Source organism: Osmia lignaria, chromosome 12, assembly GCF_051020975.1.
Source record: "Osmia lignaria lignaria isolate PbOS001 chromosome 12, iyOsmLign1, whole genome shotgun sequence".
NCBI classification, from domain to species: domain Eukaryota; kingdom Metazoa; phylum Arthropoda; class Insecta; order Hymenoptera; family Megachilidae; genus Osmia; species Osmia lignaria.
In genome coordinates this window covers 11,309,054-11,332,577 of record NC_135043.1, presented here as the reverse complement: position 1 = coordinate 11,332,577, position 23,524 = coordinate 11,309,054, and the positions used below count along the sequence as shown (strand labels likewise).

Here is a 23,524-nt window from a genome sequence, read left to right as displayed (position 1 = left end):
TCATGGACTTCTAAGAAAACAAAATAGGATTGTCCTAGGGATCTGACCACCCACGTGGAACGAGGACCTTACAACCTCCCTGAATATCCGGATACAGGATATTTTTGGTAACTCGAAACCGCAAAATGTAGCACAAGATTATACAGCATCTCCACTTACCTTTTTCTTTTTTTTTTTTTTTTTTCACAAGAGAGAAAAGGGTGAACGGTAGCATCTAGAAGCTCCTTCGTATCACTTGTCTCACTTTGGTGGGCCAGGAATTTGAAAGAAATGAGTAATTAGTTAAATATAATCCGATGAATGAGTTCTTGAAATTTTATCATGAATAAGGGTTAATTTAATAAGCAAAGTTTCTATTATTCATACATATTCATGATATATTTGCAGTTGTCATAAAGAAGTTACAGTGTATCATTATGTTTACATAAAGCACACTTAAACAAGCAGCACATCAAAAGTTAGTCTATAGATTTCTCTTTGACTCGGTTTTCTAAATAACGTTGCCTATAGGCACCAGTTGGGTCGTATTTCGCCTCGAGGAGACTCCAATCTTCAACCCTGTTATCAATTAAAAAATGTGACACCTTATCAGCAATTGTTTTCTGCTTCTCACTGCAAGCTGAACAGTCGTGTTCCAAAGCATCGGGCAGATTTTCTGTAATTTCAATTACAGATAAAATTTTAGTTAAGATTTTGATTAGTGCCGATAGCATTTCAGAATAAATAAAATACTCACTTTTAAGTTCAGTAGCATCTGCGGTGCAAGATCCACGATCCAATAAACAATTCACATATCCGTTCAAAAGTCTTTCGTTGGTCAATACCAAATCAATATCAATACCGTCATACTTTGTCGTATACTTGTCTTCAGCAAATACGTTCATAAAGAAAATACAAACTGCAGATACGAAAACAATTGGAATGGTCTTCATTTTGATTACTCGAAGAGATTCGAAGCTTGCTTGTTTGATCACTGAACGTTGAGCTTATTACGGTGGACGTTATATATCCTTAGAAAATGGCTCGTTAGTTGCATGAAATTGTAACCGCAATTATTTATTATACTTACTTCAGGGTAATTGTAATTCGTTGGGCAAAATAAGCACGCAAGCAATTTTCCTTTGTTAGATGTTGTAACACGAATGAGCAAATATCTGTAACTAGGTGTATATATGCTCTTCAAAGTTTGATTTGAGTCTCAGAAATGTTTAGCGAAGCTTCGTTGCACGTTATTTCTTAAAGGGCTCTTTTAATTGTAAGAGATCATATAAGAATTTTATTAATTGCAAGTGTAGATTACAGAATGCAACAGCATATGTACATATACATATACTTAAAATTATACTTTAAATGTTTTCAAATTTATTTCTATATTTCTTGTAGTTAAAAATTAAATACAAGAAAAATCTGTTGATGCATTCTTGTCTTATTTACGCGAGCAGAATTCGTTTAACTGTGAAATTGCATGATTCCATTCTAATTCCATTCGATTCATCGTACAATCACAGCTTTTCCTTGAATTACATCAAATAAGCATAAATAATTCTGTCCCTGGAATTCATTATAGTCTACTAAGAATCTCCTTGAAGCGACATTGGCTACGAACAATCGTGTGGTACTTGATAGGAACGTAGAATCTTGAAATCGATAAGACATTGTAATACTAGAAATGATTCTTCCTACACACCATTTTGTATTCTGTTAAGACGCTTCCTTGTACCTTGTTTCAACTTTTTATTACTTCCTAATGAAATCCGAAACTTCTTGTCGACTTTACTACGTGAGATTTACCATATATGTATGTATTAAAGCGACTTACTTATAGCATTTACCGAGTGCCATCTATCCAAATATGAATTAAGATCAAAAATCACTGCGTTGAGTATCGTATTCTTCTGAATCAGTATCCGATGATATCTCGGCACAAGCATAACATATTTTCCCTACATCTCTCCAGCATTCAGAACAATGGACAAAAGGGCAACCAGGTGTCGTACATTGTCGATGCTTTGGTCCTTTTCTAGGCTCCACTTCTTCACAGATTAAACATCTATCTCTGGCACAAGCGAAATATTCCAGCCATCCAAAACGATCTGGCCATTTCAATCTCAGAGCCATCCAGAAGTCCATATCGTATTCCAAACGGCGTGTTCTAACCATAGTTCTCACTTTAGCCTTCATGAATTTCGCATAAGTGATTCTACGTCTTAGAGTCTCGTTATAGAGATACAACACTCGTCTCTTCTCCCTTTTTCGATAGAAAAATGAACAGATCCCTCGACGCATTCTCTCAGTGTAGACGGACGCGAATATCAGAAGGAAAGTACCGAAAAATGTGCCGTAGATCTTGAGGATTACGTAGGTGGGAAGTTTCATAGGCCTTGGAAGGCAAGCTTCGTTTGTAACCACCGTTTTAATGTGTTTCTTTACATTAAAGCCGCGAATGGCACTTCTGATCAGAGAGGCTATCACTCCTGTGCCACGGATTTCTAATAACAAATCATGGTGACCCGCCTGAAAGAAGGAAATTAACATTTCTTGGTTTCTGTAGCTCATTTCTTGTTATCGTAGTAAGTCTATAACTTGAATGAAAATCTTACTTGAGTGTATTCTATGTAAGCATGTCTTCTAATTAAATCCAACGCTTCAAAGAATAACCAATCCAAAATAACAAAAACACTCGCTGCAATTAATTCAAGAAGTAGCTTCACCAATTGTCCAGCTAAATGAAATCCTTCAGTCGAACTTGGCTTCCAGCTATAAGGATCAACGAATTTCTTTCTTTCAATTTTCTTCAATGGCAGTAAGGTCATACTACCGCGTACTTTTCTTCTCGCATCAATCCTCCGGAAGTAAGGCGTCACATAGATATTATCGTGTTCAATTTCCGTCAGATACTTGTCATGGTATTTTTGAGCACTCAAAATGATCTTTAGGAACACGAAGGATAAACATCTTTTTATGATGGTCATTACGGATTCGAAAAGTCTTCTTCGTACAGCAAATTCGTGCATCACGGCTTTAGCAGCGTACGCTGAATCCTGAAGATCCAAAATTACCGCGGGTTTTTTGATTTTGTACTGAAGTTTCGCGTCTTTCAGACTCCTGCTGAGCTCATCTCGAGTACCTTTGAATGAAGAAGGATCGTTTCGTTGAATTTTAATAGAGGAAATTTTTGAAACACGTACTTTTCAAAGCAGCATATCCTTCACCAATACCACTATCTATTTTTCCCTCAGGATCACAGATACTAGAACCTCCAAGTGCTTGAACCAGATTACAAACGAAAGTAAGTTTCATGGGCCAGCACAACAGCCAGGCAACGAAAATGGTCACTTTTTCGTAACATTTGTTGTAAGCATCGCTGAACATATCCCTTTAAATCGTCAGAAATTAAATATTTGCTAATAGATAATACTAAATTGTAAATTGATTATTGATTCATCGTTTGTTCCGACGAAAAATCAATCAATTTATATTAAATTTTTCCCTTTTTTAAGACACACCTACACCTTGCTGAACCCCGGCTAAGTTGTTCCTCGCATCTGGCTTCGATCTTCTTCTTGTATTTAGCTTCGAACACGTCACCATCCGATTTAGCATTCTCGATCTGTTTCTCATGTTTATCCTCGATTTCCTTGCTTCTCATCGTATCACCTTGTAATTCATCTAAATAATCGTTTTCCTCCTTCAATCGCCGCATTTCCTCTTCTCCTTCTATTTCTTCCACGATTGGACTCATTAAATCCCTCACAGACGATAGAGTATCTTTTATTTCATTAGCATCCGCTTTCATAGCAAGAATGGCCTTTTCATTAATGATCATAAATACAGTAAGATTAAAATTTAGAAATATATAGAGTGTTTTCTATAAATTCTACAAATTCTATTAGAAAAAAACTTTAATTTTGTTTTCTTCTATGATTCAAATTTGATAAACAAATATATAAGTTAAAATACCTGTTGAAAAGGCTTGAACATCAGATCAAACCTTGTCTTGGTGAGATTATACGTTAATTGTGAGGTACAAGCAAAAGTCCTCATTACTTCTTTTGTATTATACACTAAATTAAATAATGGTCCAGCTATTACGTATCCGAGAACTAACGCTCTCAACATGCTACGACCTGAACGACCAAAAAATGCTGGGATTGTTAAAATACAAACGCACCTCACCTGTTACAAAGGCAGTTAATTTATAATTAATTTTTATTGTGAATGACGAGGTAAAATTTAAAATATTTATTTTCGGCTAGGGGTGAGCATTCTTGCAGAGAGTGGTAGCTTTTCCCTTTAACGAAATGCTTGTAAAGGCTTAATTTTTAAATTAATAGAGAAAAACCGCGCGCATTCAGTGCGCATGCGCGGCCTCGGGAGTGGTGGCTACGAACCGACGCGACGCGTCGTGTAGTTTGTTCGCGACCACGGTCGAGTGCGGTTCTCGTAGCCGACACTCCCGCGGCTGAGCATGCGCGTTGTGCGCGCTTTGATTGTTTCGTTGTACATACATACATCATTCTAAAAAACTTACGATTAGCTTTATTATGGTGAAGGAAAAAATTGTTCTAGAGAAATTTTATTCAAAAATTAAAAATTAAATGTACCTGAATCGAAGAGGCACATCCAATTGACATCATCGATACGATAATGCCAGCAAGGCTCAAGCTAGTATATCGATCAAAATTCAAATCAACGATGATGCCTTCGTATAAAAGTACACTCATAAAAAATCCAAGAAAAAATCCAATAAGAGCACGTGACTTCTTATGAGTGCCTATGGGGTCGTAGCAAATATGGAACAAGCTTGGACACTGTTGCAGGTAATACTTAAAAAAATTCTTTTTAAACTTTTCCACTCGAATGCCCAAATTCGTTGTTTTCTCTAAATCAGGCATCTTGTTTCTTACGTAAAACAGAATTTTAATACCCACAAAATCGATTCGTACAATTTATGTGAATCGAGGTATTGTCACCTTGTTGTTAGTTAGAGAAGAAATCCTTGACATCTATATTCAGATTGTCACTCTTTTTTTTTTTTTTTTCCCTATCTACAGTCCACTTTTCTGCTTTGCTATTAGCATAATTTATCACCGTGATTCCTTAATCGTGGTGTCATGAATCTCTAATGAAACCCTGTTCGTTACATGTTTCGAAATACTCATTTGTCACTTATCGAGAACAAACAACGATTCATTCGTCGACCATTTGACGTCACTCGAAACGATTTATTTCAAACTGAAATAAATGACACTTTATGGTTACAGTGTTATTAGATTATCATAGATGGATAACTTCATGAGAAATTAATTAAAATATTCTCTACAATTTTTCAAATGGCAGACAAAATATTTGATCAATCTATTTTATCAGTTCTTTTTCCGTAATTACGAAACACTGATTACAAAACAGTGTTAGAAGTTAGATTTAATAAGAAGGTGGTAGTAGTATCAAGAGAACGTGGATCGCTTTCAAAATTACATAATAGTGGTCAATATTTATCGGTATCCAGAAAGGCCTCGGCGGTTAGTTAAAAGCCGCACGTCGAATACTAAATCGCTGGAAATCAAGACGTGTTCACGTTCGCGACGTCGAAAGTAAAAGGAGAGTACGAACGAGCACAGAATATTACGAAACTCGTGAATTTGACGAAATCTTTATTTTCAAAACAAAAAAATCAAAACAGAAACAGCACAGTTAATGTATTTCTAGTTTTTTATTACACACTCGACCACTTCGGTTGTTATGCACATCGTTGTATTTTTTTAATTATAGTTTGATTAAGAGAGCGATTAAAAACGTTGATTGCCATTGGACGATCAAAAATTACGTTTCTTTGAGTTTTTTTCATTGGGTTTAAACGGAAACGCCAATCTCCTTAGCTTCTTTTTCGAATTTCACTCTATATATCTTCTCCGGGTCGTATTTGTCAATCAGTTTCTGCCATAAGTCGGGTTTGTTGTCCACTAGGTATTTGATGACCTTTCTCGTAACCTCCCTTTGCTTTTCCGTGCATTTCTTGCACTCGGTGGCCAGGGCATCAGGAAGGACTTCTAAATATTGGGAAAAAGATAATTAGTTATACCAAAATTAAAATTCGAAATGTGTGAATAAAGGACCGACCACAATTGTTAAAAAATCATACATTTAACTTTAGGTTAATATCCTTGTTCAAGGGTTAATTAATTAATAAAATTAAATATTAAAATTATACAAGTACAAATACCTCTAATTCATTCGAAGTTTTACATTTCTAATTTAAAGTAACTTACAATTAGATTGCTTTACTTACTCTTCAGTTCAGTGCCTTCAGCTGTGCATCGTCCTTCGTCCATCAAACATTTGAAATAGTTGTTCAATAGTCGTTCACTGTTAAGAATTTGATCTACATCGACGTTGTCGAATTTATTGGTGTATTTTTCTTCCTCAGGACGAGCGGCGACATAGGCAACCGCGACGACCAGGAGTAAGCAAAGCACTGACACTTTCATGATTTCTGTTAATAAAAATTATAATTAGAACACTTTTAATCATTTATACAGTTATTTTATTATTTTATTATTTTATTAATGTAAATGTTCTATTAAGTTCTAAGAGGAATCAAATTTCATTTAATCTAATAGAAAATGTTTTAATTAGTCAATAACAAATATCGAATGAATATTCAAAAATGACAATTAAACATAAAAATACATTGTAATGTCAATCAGGAATGAACCTGACGTGTTCGATACGTTAAAAAGCCATGGGGGTAGTCAGACACATTAGATGGTCCGGAACACTCACCTGAATGTATTAAGCTGCGATTAGATGCAATTGTACAGATTTCTTGGATCGCGATGCTTATATATGTCCGAGTGTCCAGGTGGTAGGATCAATCGCAGATACCCAAGGTGGACGAAGGTGGGATCAACGACGATTCATACAGGCTGAACCCCACTTGGAAACTTATACACCTTCACCTTTGTTTTGTTGGGTCTTCTGGAAAATATTCGACTTGCTTGTTGATCCAATGATGACGCACATTTTAATGTCCTTTTTTTTTTTTTTTTTTTTTTTTCAATTTCTCATTAACGTTACTCACGAGCTCAATTCTATCGTGAAACGTATCTCGAAACGTTTCCACTAATTTACTAATGCACATTTTTTGGGGGACACCCGTTTATACATTCTGAAATGAGGAAAATATACCTACCCTGATATATTTGTATCAAAGACACAAAAAGTATTTAATTATTTTAATATCTGGTTTAGAAATTTTTTGTTCATTTTGAGCTGTTTTTTTTTTACAGAATATAAAATTTAAATTGGTATATTTGAGCACATAAATGTGATAGCTTTTGTTTTTATTAATTTTGAAAGAATATTTAACACTACGATTTCAAAGTTCAAGAAAAATCGAATCTTTCTATAATATCTTCTTCAGTAATACATATTTATGACGATGTAATTAAGTTTTTGTATCATACTTATAGATCTGAATGAATTTCCTATTTATGTATCATTTTCCAGAATGAAGTAATCAGATGTTTCATTAAAGACGCAGAGAAAATAATTTTCTCATTAAAGTATAGAATCATCGTATTAACAATTTAGTAACGATGTGACATTTTATAGTTCTAGATTCACATAGCGCCCTTTCGTTCTATTATCAACGTGTTTTCACTAAAATTCTTAAAAATTTTATTAACCGAAATGATACACGATTCGTGAAAGACAGGAAGTACTAAGTGCTCTGTTTATGTTCACCTTCTCTCGTTCAATCTTACAGATCAATTAATCATACGATTGCGTCATGAAGTTTTTATAACATGTTTGCAAATAACGTTTAATGTAAATTATAAGCAGATGAATCAGTACCTTTTTTACAGTTCCTCGTGTCTACACGCAAAAGTTATTTCGCGGAAATAATTAAGATGGTGCGTATTCAAAAATACATTATCATCTACTGTGCCAGATTATTTAAGCAAGACAGTGTATAAAATGATTTGTTTAAAATAAAACTGAATTGTTTCTCCCAGGATTATGAAATGTTAAATTTGAAAAATTGATGGTGACGGTATAGTTGAATACCTACTTTTTATAAAAGGAAATAAGTCATCTGATTTGCATCGTTGTAATATTAACATTGAAAAGTTTCCTTTCCATTATTCAAACAATGTTTAGATTTAAAAATCAGTTGATTTTTAGTAAATTGTAAATATTATAGAATCTGTTGAAAAACACTACATATATTTTAATACTGATTTTGTTTTCAATTAAATAAAGAACTATTTTTAATTATATTAATGAGAACTGGCACATAGTAATATTAAATCAACAATGAAATTATATGAAATTAGTTTCCTCTTAATTTTGATGATATTTAAAGGCAAACAAGGAAGATTCCAATTTTGTCTCAGATACTGCACTATTATCCGATTTTTTGAGCCCCTGCGAACAGACTATTAAATTTCAGACCAATCCAATTATCCAATTACATTAAAAAGCAATTCAACTTTCTTGGAATTTTCAAACATATTTACAATAATTATACAATTATATTTTATACATATGTCGAGGGAATAAGCAGGTTGTCTCGGTTTTTCTCGAAATCGGTCAAGGGTAATCCAAGAAATTAATCAGTGACACTAAATAAGAACAGCACGAACACGTGTAACATACGTTGTACAGAAACAAAATGAATAAATATGCGTGAAACGTAGAAACCCTGGTGAAATAACTTGAAGGATCAAGTTATTCATTCGAGGATCGAAACACGAATTATACTGTCCAAAAAACTTGGACTTTTTGTACGTGTTTCCATATATCATCCGCTGAATAAATTTCTGTAAATCTTTTTCTACCGATTGTTAGTTTTTAAAAAGTTTGATTGTGAAAATAATTCACATGTTTGATATTTAAATTAAATACAGTAAATTAATATGGAACAGACAATTCCGTGATTTATGAAAGAAATAAATCATTCGATCATTTAATACAAAAAATTGAGAAATACTATGTGCACAAAAAGACTGACTCAAGAAGCAAATATTTGCTCAGAAAAGGAAACAGAAATGTTTTTAAAAACGAACAGTCTTTACTAAATATGCTAATAAAAATATTCAATTTCAAGTGTACAGTGCAATTTAACAAATCAGTGATATTTACTATTTTTAGGTAGAAAATTTGGACAGTGAATCGCGGAATTTGATGAAGTAATTAGATATTAATTTTCTTTTTTACGACGAATATTCCAAAAGAATATTAGTTTACCTTGACCATTGATCATCGATCAATTTATTATTTATTTATTTATGTAGAATCAAAAAATCTGATTTGAAAAAACAGGAATGGTTGAGGAAACAAATAAAAACACGCTAGTTAAGGGAAAATACCTATTTTTTTTACAGTTTATTTTTATACATTCAACGACTGTTTGATTCAAGTACAAGAATGAAAGCCATTTTGCATTCGACGTGTTTAATTCTTTCGTTATTTACAGAACAATGAGGATTAACAAACGAGTTTGTTATACAGATTATTCGAAAATTGTCATATTAATTTTCAAACTCAATACGCACTTATCTCTATCGTCAACGATCTTTTTTCTCTTGACTGAAATTATCACGAAATAAAAAAAGATGAAAAAGAAAATAACAAGCGTTAATGCGTATAATTTAAAGAAACTTTATAAAAATTTTAATCATGTTGTAGCGATACGTTCTAAAAGATCGTTGCGACGTTTTCATTTCGAATCTCTCCGTAACATTATAAATTACTAGCTTTAAGTAACTACAGGAAGGCGTACGGACCTCTTCGTTCAAAAGATAACTGTCTTAGGACAAACAGCCTATTTCGTAGTGGACCACTTCTTATTCGAATATAACAGTCAAAACGACTTAAAGACAAGTCGATTCTTGCAAGTTGCTACAATGATAAAAGTATCGAGACATTTCTTCTTTTCATTCTCTACAAATAATTCGTTTACGAGGAAAAAAAACAAACTTAAAGCGCAATTGAAGCTATTGATCGTATAACAAAATCGTATAACAAAAAAAATTGAACTCGCATCGATCACCTTTCGAGCCACCTCCAAATAAAAAATTTAATAAAAATTAATGCTAAAAAGAGTTTTTTTAATTCGTTTAACCTTTTCACTGCAACTGATTTCGGTATATCTTCAATGTTAACAACCATTCATTATCTGTTCGATGATCTGATTGATAAAATTTGCGAATTTAGGACGAGTCTACTTATATTGCAAATTAACATAACTTAGAGCTCCCATCGTACACAAGTAAAATGGATTTTAAAAATTTTCAACTACACCTTAGTTCAGTAGTAAAGCATGATAATAGGAACATTAATGCTAATAGCAATGAAAGGGTTAAAACTGCTTGCATAGTTTGCAAGAGGTTAGCCAGAAAATAGAATACATAGAATAAAAGGGACAATAGTCTTCTACTCTCCATAAAAAATATGAGCAGCTATTTCCCTATTCCGTTACCTAGCTATTACTTTAAGCAATACGCCATAATAAGTATTGTTTCTAATAAAAGATACTTTAGACTTTTTTCTTCTTTTTCTTTTTCTCTTTCTCTTTCTCTTTCTCTATACATACGCCTTTTTTTATAACTACTCACAATTATGAGTAGTGTCTCTTTTATGTATTTACATATATATCTATATTTTCTTTCTTACATTTATACGATGATACAAGTTAAACGATAAATAAACTATGCTTTATATCTCTTTTGCTTGAACTGGAAAAAGAAAAACAGAAAAGAGTTCAAGTCTTCGGTAAGCGTGACGGTTCTGGGAAGTACTGAATTATTCTAAAGCAAACGACGTTAACTTCTTTTTTCTCCCCCTGTGTTTAAGTTTTTTAAGCGTAAGAGACGTATAAAAACCCTCGATCAAGTGATTAAACTTGATTACCCTTCACTGTACAGGTTTAATAAGATAAGTAAAAGCAGTTAAAACGTATTTTCACACGAATCTAATTGTAAGAATCGAATCAAGTAGGATTCTGTTTCTCTTTGAAATGCACACGTTCCGTCAGGAAGTACATGTTGTCCCTTTTTCGTTTCGTTTAAAGTTTATCGACTATACAAGCAATAGAAAATAATTATCTTCCTAAAACGTTAAGGTGTCTTTTTTTTTTTTTCTTCTGCAATACGAGTTTTGGTTTAGAACACCACCATTATCACACTATACGTTTAATGCCTCGTCACATTACACCACCATTTTGTGCTTTAAACGTAGTATCACTAGGAAGGTACTATCTTTCTTTCTTCAGTATGTACAAATATTACACAGGTAACAGAGATAAATTACCTAGCATTACTTCACGGTAATAACAAATGTCCTTATGACCTGTTCTTTGTACCATCCTTCGTCAATAAGGAATTCTTTGAATGGTTCAAAGAAAACCGATAATCCGTAGTAGAATAAAATGCATTGGTTTGCGCGATAATTATGCATGCTTCGATATTTTTAATAGAAAAATTTCAATCGATTATACGTTCAAAAGCAAATATTTTTGAGTACGTGTAGGTGATTTTTAAGGACATTATGTATCTATTATTAAATATTCAATACTTTTATGAATCTCAGCTATACAAATATTTTTTAAATGTTTTTTATTTAATATATTTTAACACATCCAAACGATAACTTTTAAATATTGTTATATATATTATAACGATTAATAAAGCTTCCGGATGGATGTGTTTTTCAACCGTTTAAAACGTTGCATTAAACAACGATTTAGAAATCCCGACTATAACGTGACTTCTATGTATTACGTTTCCTTATTGTCAAATATGGTAACAAATCACATTCGAAACAGATAGAAAGGAGTATGTGCAACTAATAGTCTGTACAAGAAAAACATCATAGTGGAAGAATTAATTGAGCAATATGTTCAATGGCTCTATAAAGGCAGTGTAAGAGATGTCCTTGAAATAATTCCTACTTGTACGTGAAATTCAACAGAAAACCTAAAATAACGACGTTCGTTAGAATCGAATACGGCTCAGCATACGAAATCATTTCGTGCAATACGGCGATGATGATTTAATATCCGAATTCTTAAACAGCGGTAAAAATATCGATGATTGGCGAGTGAGTTGTTACGTGTAACACTTACATTCTAAATTTTAATATAATAAAACAAAAAAAAATATTCATAACAAAATTTGTATACTTATCATTTTTTTACTTACGAAATTGATCTCGAATAAATTAACAAGCAAAACAAAAAATCAACTATGTTAGAATTCATAACAATTTATTCGCCAAACACGATTATCTTTTTTTTCGCTGTTTCAAAGTTTCATGAAATTCTATAGTAAAGAATCAATATCGTTACTTGTCAAACTATACACACGCACACGCACGCACGCACGCACGCACGCACACACACACACACACACACACACGCACACACACATTCTCTCTCTACCTGCCCTATATGTTTAATTAAATCAGACTCAAATTTCAATTATACCTAGGACTTAGTTTGCGAAATAGACAGTGACTTAGAATTGAAATGGTCAGTAATTTTTACATGTTTTATCAATTGGCCGCGATCCAGCCATTTGCTACCAGATAATGTAGTATCTTACTTTCTGGTTCCGACTGAGGTACAACGCCCGATCTTCTATTACCATTTAGATACTCCTGCAATCGGAATATAAATAATATTATTTCAAAGAAATATATGATTTTACTCTTTAATAACTTTATTTGTAGAAAAAACTTACTTGCAACAACAATGTTTTCTGTGTCAAATACTGCGTTGGCTTTAAATCAAGTTGAAGACATAAGGACTTTTCTTGTTTCGTTAGCAAATGAGCTGCAGCCTCCATTTCGATATCTCGTTCCTCCGAATGTCCCATTGTTGAACAAGATTTTCCAGAAGTTGTTGCAGTATAATTCTTTTCTGCAATAGAACTCGAGCTTGTAGTATGTTGGTTGGAAGAATTTGGATTGTTATCCGGCTCCGCCCACGGATTGACTGGAGTCGTCATCCGATTGACTTGATTGATTGAGGAGCTGCTGCTGGGAAAGTCTTTTGCAGTGTACTTTCGGTCGATGGAAGAGTAATTTTTTTCTTCTTCTCTGCAAAATACAGTTCAAACGTTCACCTTCTAACGAAAGCATTTAATTAGGTGTAATTAATAATGCAACTCCGCAAATAAAATGTATTCATTTAAGCAGATTTAAAGTAATTCTGTACCTTCTTTTTGAGGTGTGGCGGTGTATTGGTGTGGACGGCCCACTGCTGCCCTAAGTGAAATGCAAACTGATACAATCTGTTCACAAATGCCTGGCAACACGCACCACAAACAATGAAATTAGTTAAAGGAGAAGCAAAAGCTAGTGTGTACGGTATAATAAAGGTTGTGGTGTTTCATATTCGTGTCTTGCCTAATTTTAAAGACTGTTAATGTTTGTTATGAGACAGAAATAATAATCCAAGAGCCCTATCGCCAAGAGGGCATATCGTTTGAAAAGATTACAAATATAATTGCAATGTGGGAAAGATTGGTAGATATGTGGATACGAATACTTACAGATTTCTTTTCATTCCAATGATCCGTAGCATCATTTTGTCCCTGAGTTTGTGCCATCACTTGCTCGAAATGAGCGCATTCTTCGTGCCTCGTGATGCCATGTTCACGATAACGATATAATTCTGAAAGACGTAACCGCAGTTCTCTTTCCCTTTCGAGATTCGTCAGAAACTGCTCATACTCCTGCGCTGTATAAAATTGGGCAAACGCTCGCATTCTGTCCCTAAATTCTCTGTAAACAATAGAGAGATTTCAATTGAAATAATAAACACAAATAATTTCCCGCTTGTGTAGATAACAAACATACTTCTCCTCTTTTGTTTGCTTCTTCTTCACTGCTTTATCTTTCCTGGATGAAGAAAAGAACGCGGATACAAGCTGATAATCACGCACCACTCGCTTCCGTCGCGCTCTTTCCCTTAAATTGTTGGTATACATATCAACTTGGGCAAGCTTGAGTGCTATGTCTAAATCATCATCCTCTGCTGGATTCAGGAATAACGAAGAAACAAGTGATTCTGCTTCGTGGTTGTAATCCTGCAAAATACATTTTTTGAATTTTAATCAATATATTCAATAAATAATGGATATTGAATTACATACCCTTTCAAAATCATCTCGTTGTGGCATATACCCCAACTGTGCTGCTTCTTCTGGAGTGATGTCCAAAGGTGGTAACCGAGATGTGAGGTCAGGTGATAATGGGCCATTATCTGACTTAGTTTGATCTGTGAGATTTGGTTTGTAGCTTTCTGTTGGTGGCCATGTATGTTTGCCAATATTACCATCAAGGTATCTAGCAATATATTCCTCTTTTGCTTCTGCACAAAAATATATATATTATTGTTAATAAATCCTTCATCTTTTATGTTCAAAGTGTTTTTCTAATTATGTTGTATTCTCTGATTTCTTAAATATTTATTTTTTAAATGAAGTATGTAGTAACTTTACCTTCTGGAGTACGTGTTTCGATATGTTTACTGATATCTTCCCAATTTCCAAAACCAAATTGTTCAATGGCATCCAAAAGTCTAAGCTGTTCTCTAGCAGTCCAATTTCCTCTACCATTAAATATACTAATGGTACCAGAATCCTGTAAACAAAAAAATTATTTATTTTTTATATCAAATCCTAATTAACTTCATTATAAAATACATTAATGAATCAACACTTACCATAAACTGATAGGAGTGATCATTTTTGTGTGGACCAATTTCAGCTCCAGCGGAAAAACACTGTTAAATTAAGAAACAATTATAATCTTCCTTATAAAATGATTTTCTTATTTCAAAATTGATGAAATTCGCGCGCACGTGCTCTCACAATCAACAGTTTCATTCAATCGTTAAGTAATAAGGTAGTTACTCGAGTAACTTGTCGACAAAAAGAGGGGTGGGGACTGAAAAAGGAATCACAATACGCAAAATCGGGTAATCCCAGAAGGATAGACGAAGATGTGATAAAGAGGAGAGGGAGGAGAGGGAAAAGAGATACGAACACGTGACTGAGGAATAGGCGTTCCCTCGTCTCACCTGCAAACAGAGGTCGAAATCCGGGCATTCTACGCATCTTACACGTAAACCCGAGATATCCTCTTGACAATAGGTGCAGTTGTATTTTGCATACAAATCTGAAAGCGAAGAGTCGTAATACATTATGCTCCAGACAAGGTGTTCGTCCGACTACCAATTGATGCGAATACATACCCGCCATTATTGTCCTGCAGGGTTCTTCCAGAACGATCCGGATGACGTCACCGCATGCCAGTAACTCATAAGTTTACGTATCACGTACACCGAGCCTGCGATATCGACTCCATTTTTTTCCGCGAAATCATATGAAAACGCGGAAAAATCGTGGTGCGTCCGCCAAGACGCTCTATTTAACGTACAAGCGTAAACTCGTGAAGAATCTGAATGGAAAAAATGTTTACGACTGTTGCGTTGGGTAGCAAATGCGCATGCGTTTTTGTCTTACTGCTTAAGTAAACTTCCTTTCCACGTTCGCCAACTCTATAACGGCGAAAGATAATCGCACACTTTTTCGATTTCGTACTGCATTCGCGCGAATGAGAGCAATTACGATTTGACGTTCAATTCTTTTGTTTTGCATAAAATAAACGTTTTCTGGATCTTGGTCACTCCTATATGCTTAAAAATGTTATCCGTGAGTAAATATTTTTTTATAATATTCAGTATAATATTTACCGATTGCGAGACTAAAAATTATTGCTAAATATATACGTATGAAATTAATATGTAGATCCCACGATCAAGACTTCTTAATAAAATTTCATTACGTCGATCAATTTATACTGGACCCCCAAATTTAGTTTCAGAAAAAGCATATCAGAAATTTAAACTCAAACAAGCAAGGATGCAGGTATACATGACTTTTATGAATATATAATATAAAATATCCGTAACAATTTGTATTTCTTTTAATAGCGTGAAGACGGTCGGCCTACATATTTAAAATGCGGTATGCGTGATAAAATAGTATACTGGTTAAGTTTGACTGTAACTATATGTAGTGCAATTGCAAACTTTAAACTCTTTTGTAAATTAATGGATGAATATCACTAACATATTGACAAAAATACAAAAAGTGCATTAAAATCAAAAAGAGATTTAATGTTAAATATTTATATTTTTAATAAAATTTGAAATTACAACTTAATATTGATTATAATTAGTATACTTTTAATTACTGATTGATAGTAACATGGGAATTAATGTACAATTTTTGTCATTAAATATCTTTACTTATTGTAAAATATTTATACATAGTATGTTACACATACATATCTTTCCAAAAATATGTTTTACAACAAATTGAATTTGGAAGAGATTTAAAGGCACTTAAATGCTCTGCAGGTACCAATATGGAAATGAATGTACTTCCTGTTTGTGATAAGTTCTATTTCTTTTTCTTTTCTTTCTTTGATGAAAAAAGCAATACAAAATGTATTGCTATAATTTAACTGTGGTAATGAACAAATAGCAGAAAATATAATAAAGCAGAATCTAAATGCAAGGACATAAAAGGGAAATAATAAGACCACTATGAAATAGTAGCTTATCAATTTGTAATATCCAAGGATGAATAATAAAGTTATCATCTTTCTAAACATGCATTGATAAATATTAATCTTATATCAAATAATATATTAATTAATACTTTAACATCTAAATATGTATGTCAAAATTATTAAGACATTTTTGTAGTAAGTAAAACAATTGTTTTATCTATCATTTGAATTGTTTCTTTCTTACATCGATACATATATAAAGTTATTACATTTGTGGCACGTTTGTGATACTATATATTAGACAAAATTTTTCTTCTGTTTTGAATGAATATTCTTTGATATTTTAAGCAACAATATAGGAAAAATAAATTTTGATTTTTCCGTGTTGGTAATGCACGAGCATGGATTAAGACGTACAATGCTTTCGTTATCACAGAACAACGTATTTACATATTACTATAATTAGATAACTGTTTCATTAAAAAAGCACAAAACCGCGAATTATTTCTAATATTTAATCGTTTGAGCTATTTTCAACATTCTTTTGCGTTTCCTCGTCCTGTTCACTAGAAACATATTGTTTTAGTATATTATTTGAAACAGCATCAGTAGACTTCTCAGCATTTAATCGGACGTTTTTGTTAGATGCAGATGTTGACAAATATTTTTCTTCAAATGCTTTATTTGAACTCGGATTATCGTTTGCATTTTGCATATTTTGTGTGACTCTTCCTACTTTTTCTTCTTTATTATAATTTGGAACTTTTAAAAATTGAGCATTTCCTGTAATTACTTTTGGCTGAGTTTCTGATTTAGATATGTCACTATTACTATCAATATTATTTACAGCAGGTATTGTACTCTTTTTTCGTCGTTGTATTAAATTTTTTAAAGCTTCACTAAACTGCATTAATGTCTCGGCAATTGGCCGATCCATATATGTAGCTTCAATCCTATCAAATTGATCATCTTCTTCAGAAGTTAATTCACTCTTTATTTGTTTAAATTGATTTATTATATCCTTTAGACTTTCTTTGGCATCTTTGATCATTTTTGAGTACTTGGTTTTTGTGGTAATATCTCCTACATTTAATGAATCCTCGGACATTTTTCTATTTATTTCCATAGGTTCTTCACTATATTTAACATCTGGTTCTTTTTTAACTGTTTCTAATTCTTCCTGTACAAAATCTTTTTCAAATTCTCTAAATTGATTTATTATATTTCTAATACTTTCTTTTACATTAATACTTTTACGTTCATTAATTGTTTCTTGATTTATGGAAGGTTTTTCTTTTATATTCTGAAATGGCTTTTCTTTTATATCTTGAATGATTGTAAGTTTCTCTTTTAATTCGTGAACTGTTACAGACTTTTCTTTTAATTCTTGTATAACAGCAGGTTTTTCATTTAGTTCTTGCTTTGATATAATCCTAACTTTTTGTGGTGTCTCTATTTTTAATGGAACTACTCTTTTTAATTTGGCACTAATTTTTGGTGGAATTTCAGCTCTTTCATCCGTCGTATCCTTCTTAAGTTTAACTGCTTCAAGTTTTTCTTGAATAAGTTTCTTGACAACTTTCTTTATAGTACTACCTTCTGGACTGTTACCAAGTTTTACTTGTTGCTTTCCAGTCATTACCTTTTCATTTTCTTCTCCATTTACATCCAATTCCATTTCCCTAACAACAGAACTATTTTCCACATCGTGTTGTAGTTTAGTATTATTGTTAGTAATATCATCTTCTATTTCAGATATATTTTGTGATATTTCTGTTTCAACTGATGTTTCTAAAGGTGATACATTTCCAGATAAGTTAGTAGATATTTGTTCTACATTAAATAATTCAATATCCTCTTTGACATCAGTTTCTGTACTACCAGATTTTAATGTTTCTTTTTTTTCTGTATCTACTATGTTCATATCATTAAGATTCAATGGTTTTTCAAATTGCTCTAATGATTCCATAATTTCATCTAATATTGGCTCCATATTTTGAACAGTACCGTTTATTATATATGTACCTTCTTCGCTTTTCCGTATATCATTACCATTCTGCTGTTTTACACGAATTTGTGCTTTTGCTTTTTTCAGATCATACTTTATATTTGATTTTCTTTTCATAATAAATATTATTGGTCTAGTTTTTATTCGTATAGGTGGCAACATGTTATAGTTTAACGCTATGTGAGAGAAACCGTCTACAGAATCTAGAATATCGTGGGTTTTAAGATACGGTTTTATATTTGGTGAGTATTTACTTTTAGCCTCCATTAGAAGGTGTGTAAATTGAAGCATTTCAGGACTGTCAATGGTTAAATTTTCTTGTTTTGAATAACTGGAAGATAGTTGACAATAAATTAGTTATAACTTGTAATGACTTTGTTTCATTTTTATCTAATATGTACATTTATTTATACAACTTACATCCAAGAGCTATTTGTTTGTGTAAATCTTGAAACTCCTGTTTGTGCTGTCAAAACATCAATGTGTACATGTACTGGATTAACAGAATCTTTTTCAAGTCTATGTAATTTGGCAATAGCTAAACCACCAGGATAGTTAGAACCAGCAACACATAAAAGAAACATAGAAAATAGAGCATTTAAAACTAGATGACCTATAATGATCAGTGCCAAAAATCCATTCCATGGACTTTTTGCTCTGTTTTCCCATCTAATTTGAAGGAAAAGAAAAATGCATAATTATAATTGAAAATTTGCAAAAACGAAAGACAATTTATAAAACTCATTGATAATAGTACTTACATTCTATGACAAACAACAGCAGCACTAACATTTAACAATGGAAAGACATATACGATAAATCTCAATTCCTTATGAGGTAGAAATGAGAATAAAAGAACAAATGCAATACCAGGAACTGTTAATGCTCGAACTCGAGCATCCCATAACATACCCAAAGGTACTAAAAAATATGACAAAGCCAGTCCACGTGGGAGTGCTGAATAGAAGTACCATAAAAATGGTGATGTCTGTTTTTATGTTAAGATTAGTAAACATATTTAAAATTTACTCTTTCATATAAAGTTGAAAATAACATTAACAAAGGATACACCCCATTCGCTACTTTTATTAAGTACAGTATTAAAATAAAACACCTCTCCTTCAGGCCATACTAATCGTTTCCAAAATATAGAATCTATTGCAACCGTTAATGTTAGAAAAAATATACCAGCTGGTATTGCAATTTTAAGTAATCTAAAAAATTATTATATTTATAAATTTATTATATACTAGATTATTTTGATGTAGGCTTAACAAACTTTAACAAAGAAAAGTATTCTATATTATAAAACTATTCAGTTCTTTCCTTTTTAGTCTTAGTAGTAGCACAAATTTTATTGCAGTTTAGGATCTATGCTTGATTTAGTTACTTTTTAAAGAAGAGGGATTCATTATGTTAATAAGTTTTATAAGCAAACAAAGCTTACAAATCAGTGCAGTTTTGCAGAAGGTCCCTTGATGATTCTAATCACTTCTGTATGTAATGTTACAGCCATACTAGGAATCAATGGTCCACAATATAATATGTAAATACCTTGATATAGTCAGTTTCATGTTGGTTATATCGTACAAAAGGAATAAGCCCAGTAGCATAGCAAGTTCTGCTCTGAATATTATTATTGCTGCTGCAGATGACCAAATAAATATCATGTGATTTTGCTTCAACCACCCATATAAAGCAAGTAATACTAAAATATATGAATAATCCAGAGTTAATATAAAGTATAAAGTAAATATAGTAATATTAAAATTAAAATTACCTAATGGCATAGCCATGATATTTGGCAATGGACGACTTAAATAATACATAAAATGATATTGTGTTACAGTTATGGCAACAAACCATTTTGTAAATTGTGTTCCAAAGATACTTTGTAAAGCATCTCTATATAGCTTTAACATACCTATTACTAACAAACCCAGTATTGCTCTTACTGAAAACAATAATGTTAGTTATTCTTACTGAGGTCCACAAACTAAAGAATTATTCTTACATATGCATTTAAGATTAATAATGAATTAAACACAGTCATGAAATAATTCCAATGCAGTTTACTTACTAATCAACTTACCAACATACTGAGCAAAGAATTTGTTAAGTTGCAAATAATTAATGATTGCTATTAGAGGTGATGCCAAGCCTGATATTATCATTGGTCCCACGAATGATCGTGGCACAACTCCAGGAAATTCATGGTGATCATACTATCAAAGAACAAAAAAATATATTGCAAATAATTACTTTTAATTTCCATTTTTTTTAAATAAACATACATTTATTATAAGCTAACAGAATAAATGTTTGATTCAAATGTCATACTAGATTATAAATATATCAGTATTTGTAGTGTAAAATTCTGAACTGTTAAAAATTTGTTAACACTTTACTTTCAGCTGTTTTTTTAAGCATAAATTATATCAGCTGATCGTGAGCTTATAAATACATGCATCTGTTTCTAAATATAATATCTAAAATTTTGCGTAATATCTCTTCGATTATGTGTCAGCAACCTGTCAAGAAAGATAAATATGTTCCTACAACCTGTCCATGTTCATTTCATGTTGAAATGTTTATGTCTCTACGGTTTTTGGTAACTGCACCACGATAATTACCTCGGACAGGTCAAAACTATGGTATAAGATATCATGCATAGCCTGCAGATTGAAACTTTCTTCCACTTTTGTGAATGGACAGTACAATAAATGTACCATAGCCACCAAGATAAGTAAGTGATCCATATTTCTTTTAGATATTAAATAGGCGTAAAAACATCGTAAGACTTTGGAATTTAATCATGACAATATACGATTTTTTAAATTATCCTTCCTTACACCGGGAATACCACGTCGTCTGCTATGTTGGATCCCGACCAATTTACGCATGCATTTTATCGCTACCAATATCATAGATTCAATAATTCCTAGAATTTGCGAATAATTTACTATAACTCATTATCATATTGAGAGGTATGTACTCTCGTTTCAGTTTATCGGCGGAGTGTCATCTATGCTCAAACTACTCAACGACTTATCGATCGAATTTCTGAAACGCAAGACACTAGCGCCAACTATTCAAAGGCAGTGGAAACTTCTTGAAGAGTTACCGACTTATCGACCCTTCCTTCGGCAGTCGGTAAGTTGCCTCGTAGTTTTCGCTACTTCCCGATAGAGGGATTAAATAACAAGGTTCCCCTTTACAACCCTGTGTTCATTACATCCCTGAAAAATGATTAAAATAATTGTTTGATAAACTTGTATTAACTTCATGCACCTTGGTAAATAAATCATTTGAAAAAAGCAACTGAGTTATTATATAATTTATCCAATTTCATTTTTGAGTTATTTATATAATTGACGTAAATTCTTCTATCATTTTAATTATTCAATGTACATACTTAAATTCGTTGGGGTCCCTAACACCCCAATGCCATAATGTCGGTATGCAGAGAACACCACTGATACAAGGGGTTCTTGACAGCCCAGATGCCATAATATCGGTATGTAGACCGCCATCCGTGTTTCGGGGTGCATAATACCCCAAGATGATATGAGGTCGGTATGCAGAGAGACCTACATGAAGCTAGCCGGAAGGAATAATAAAATATGATTATTTTTAATTTTTCTTAGTGTATTTCGTTTGTGACGGTCAAACCCATCACTACCCCGAACAAGTGAGTTTCACGATTTGTTCGTTTTTCGTTCTTATATTTCGCTAGATCCGGTCAAACCCATCACTATTCCGAACAAGTGAGTTTCACGATTTGTTCGTTTTTCGTTCTTATATTTCGCTATTTGCTTCGGGGTTCCTAAGAACCCCAAAATTGTATTCTGGGTGCCCGAGGACCCCAAGAATGTATTCTGGGATCCTGAGGACCCCAAGAATGTATTCTGGGATCCTAAGGACCCCAAGATTGTATTCTGGGTGCCTAAGAACCCCAAGAATGTATTCTGGGTGCCTAAGAACCCCAAGAATGTATTCCGGGATCCTGAGGACCCCAAGAATGTATTCTGGGTGCCTGAGGACCCCAAAAATTGTATTCCGGGATCCTGAGGACCCCAAGAATGTATTCTGGGATCCTAAGGACCCCAAGATTGTATTCTGGGTGCCTAAGAACCCCAAGAATGTATTCTGGGTGCCTAAGAACCCCAAGAATGTATTCTGGGTGCCTAAGAACCCCAAGAATGTATTCCGGGATCCTGAGGACCCCAAGAATGTATTCTGGGTGCCTGAGGACCCCAAAAATTGTATTCCGGGATCCTGAGGACCCCAAGAATGTATTCTGGGATCCTAAGGACCCCAAGATTGTATTCTGGGTGCCTAAGAACCCCAAGAATGTATTCTGGGTGCCTAAGAACCCCAAGAATGTATTCTGGGTGCCTAAGAACCCCAAGAATGTATTCCGGGATCCTGAGGACCCCAAGAATGTATTCTGGGTGCCTGAGGACCCCAAAAATTGTATTCCGGGATCCTGAGGACCCCAAGAATGTATTCCGGGATCCTGAGGACCCCAAGATTGTATTCTGGGTGCTTAAGAACCCCAAGAATGTATTCCGGGATCCTGAGGACCCCAAGATTGTATTCTGGGTGCCTAAGAACCCCAAGAATGTAGTCCGGGATCCTGAGGACCCCAAGAATGTATTCTGGGATCCTAGGGACCCCAAAATTGTATTGCGGGATCCTGAGGACCCCAGAAGTGTACCCAGGGTTCCTGAGAACCCCAGAATTGTTATCTGGGTTCCTGAGAACCCCGAATTGTCATCTGGGTTCCTCAGAGCCCCAGAATTGTAACGTGGGTTCTCAGGACCCCGGGTTGGCAACAGGGGTCCTTGGCACCCCAAGAGGATACTCGGGGTCTCTGAAACCCCAGATACCATAATGTCAGTATGCAAAGAGAGTCATTGGTGC

The 23,524-nt window shown here is 33.4% G+C and overlaps 5 protein-coding genes and 1 long non-coding RNA gene across 9 annotated transcripts; 1 reads left to right on the top strand and 5 right to left on the bottom strand.

Annotated features, from left to right (window-relative positions):
• Window positions 1–358: 358 nt before the first annotated feature.
• CSP4 (chemosensory protein 4) lies at window positions 359–1,210 on the bottom strand. The gene is made up of 3 exons (XM_034336689.2): window positions 1,070–1,210; window positions 737–1,010; window positions 359–655 (listed from the first exon to the last, which is right to left on the bottom strand). The coding sequence occupies exons 2-3, from the start codon at window positions 930–932 to the stop codon at window positions 459–461; spliced, it is 393 nt and encodes a 130-aa protein (XP_034192580.1). The 5' UTR covers window positions 933–1,010; window positions 1,070–1,210; the 3' UTR covers window positions 359–458.
• On the bottom strand, window positions 1,113–5,483 carry LOC117609925 (protein sneaky). Of its 2 annotated transcripts, none has more exons than XM_034336683.2 (7): window positions 4,605–5,483; window positions 3,961–4,176; window positions 3,507–3,808; window positions 3,189–3,376; window positions 2,601–3,127; window positions 1,820–2,514; window positions 1,113–1,246 (listed from the first exon to the last, which is right to left on the bottom strand). In XM_034336683.2, the coding sequence occupies exons 1-6, from the start codon at window positions 4,893–4,895 to the stop codon at window positions 1,864–1,866; spliced, it is 2,175 nt and encodes a 724-aa protein (XP_034192574.1). In that variant the 5' UTR covers window positions 4,896–5,483; the 3' UTR covers window positions 1,113–1,246; window positions 1,820–1,863. The 2 variants fall into 2 exon arrangements, with proteins under 2 accessions (XP_034192574.1, XP_034192573.1); XM_034336682.2 differs by lacking the exon at window positions 1,113–1,246 and adding an exon at window positions 1,678–1,744.
• A 154-nt stretch (window positions 5,484–5,637) lies between these two features.
• On the bottom strand, window positions 5,638–6,941 carry CSP3 (chemosensory protein 3). Its single transcript, XM_034336685.2, has 3 exons — window positions 6,784–6,941; window positions 6,290–6,493; window positions 5,638–6,050 (listed from the first exon to the last, which is right to left on the bottom strand). Exons 2-3 carry the CDS (start codon window positions 6,486–6,488, stop codon window positions 5,854–5,856), a joined length of 396 nt encoding a protein of 131 aa, XP_034192576.1. The 5' UTR covers window positions 6,489–6,493; window positions 6,784–6,941; the 3' UTR covers window positions 5,638–5,853.
• A 4,788-nt stretch (window positions 6,942–11,729) lies between these two features.
• On the bottom strand, window positions 11,730–15,500 carry Ada2b (Transcriptional adapter 2B). 2 transcript variants are annotated; one of them, XM_034336684.2, is made up of 10 exons: window positions 15,266–15,497; window positions 15,092–15,189; window positions 14,735–14,794; window positions 14,511–14,652; window positions 14,163–14,380; window positions 13,867–14,096; window positions 13,560–13,791; window positions 13,223–13,272; window positions 12,747–13,104; window positions 11,730–12,663 (listed from the first exon to the last, which is right to left on the bottom strand). In XM_034336684.2, exons 1-10 carry the CDS (start codon window positions 15,270–15,272, stop codon window positions 12,559–12,561), a joined length of 1,500 nt encoding a protein of 499 aa, XP_034192575.1. In that variant the 5' UTR covers window positions 15,273–15,497; the 3' UTR covers window positions 11,730–12,558. The 2 variants fall into 2 exon arrangements, with proteins under 2 accessions (XP_034192575.1, XP_076547527.1); XM_076691412.1 differs by lacking the exon at window positions 11,730–12,663 and having other exon boundaries at window positions 12,837–13,104; window positions 13,223–13,312; window positions 15,266–15,500.
• Window positions 15,501–15,572: 72 nt separating this feature from the next.
• On the top strand, window positions 15,573–17,300 carry LOC143305966 (uncharacterized). Its single transcript, XR_013063215.1, has 3 exons — window positions 15,573–15,725; window positions 15,822–15,941; window positions 16,007–17,300. It is a non-coding gene; the product is annotated as an uncharacterized LOC143305966 (long non-coding RNA).
• Window positions 17,105–21,527, bottom strand: Alg12 (Alg12 alpha-1,6-mannosyltransferase). Of its 2 annotated transcripts, XM_034336679.2 has the most exons (8): window positions 21,232–21,527; window positions 20,691–20,823; window positions 20,379–20,552; window positions 20,153–20,306; window positions 19,668–19,812; window positions 19,360–19,586; window positions 19,019–19,267; window positions 17,105–18,929 (listed from the first exon to the last, which is right to left on the bottom strand). In XM_034336679.2, exons 1-8 carry the CDS (start codon window positions 21,355–21,357, stop codon window positions 17,105–17,107), a joined length of 3,033 nt encoding a protein of 1,010 aa, XP_034192570.2. In that variant the 5' UTR covers window positions 21,358–21,527. The 2 variants fall into 2 exon arrangements, with proteins under 2 accessions (XP_034192570.2, XP_034192571.2); XM_034336680.2 differs by lacking the exon at window positions 20,379–20,552.
• Window positions 21,528–23,524: the final 1,997 nt, after the last annotated feature.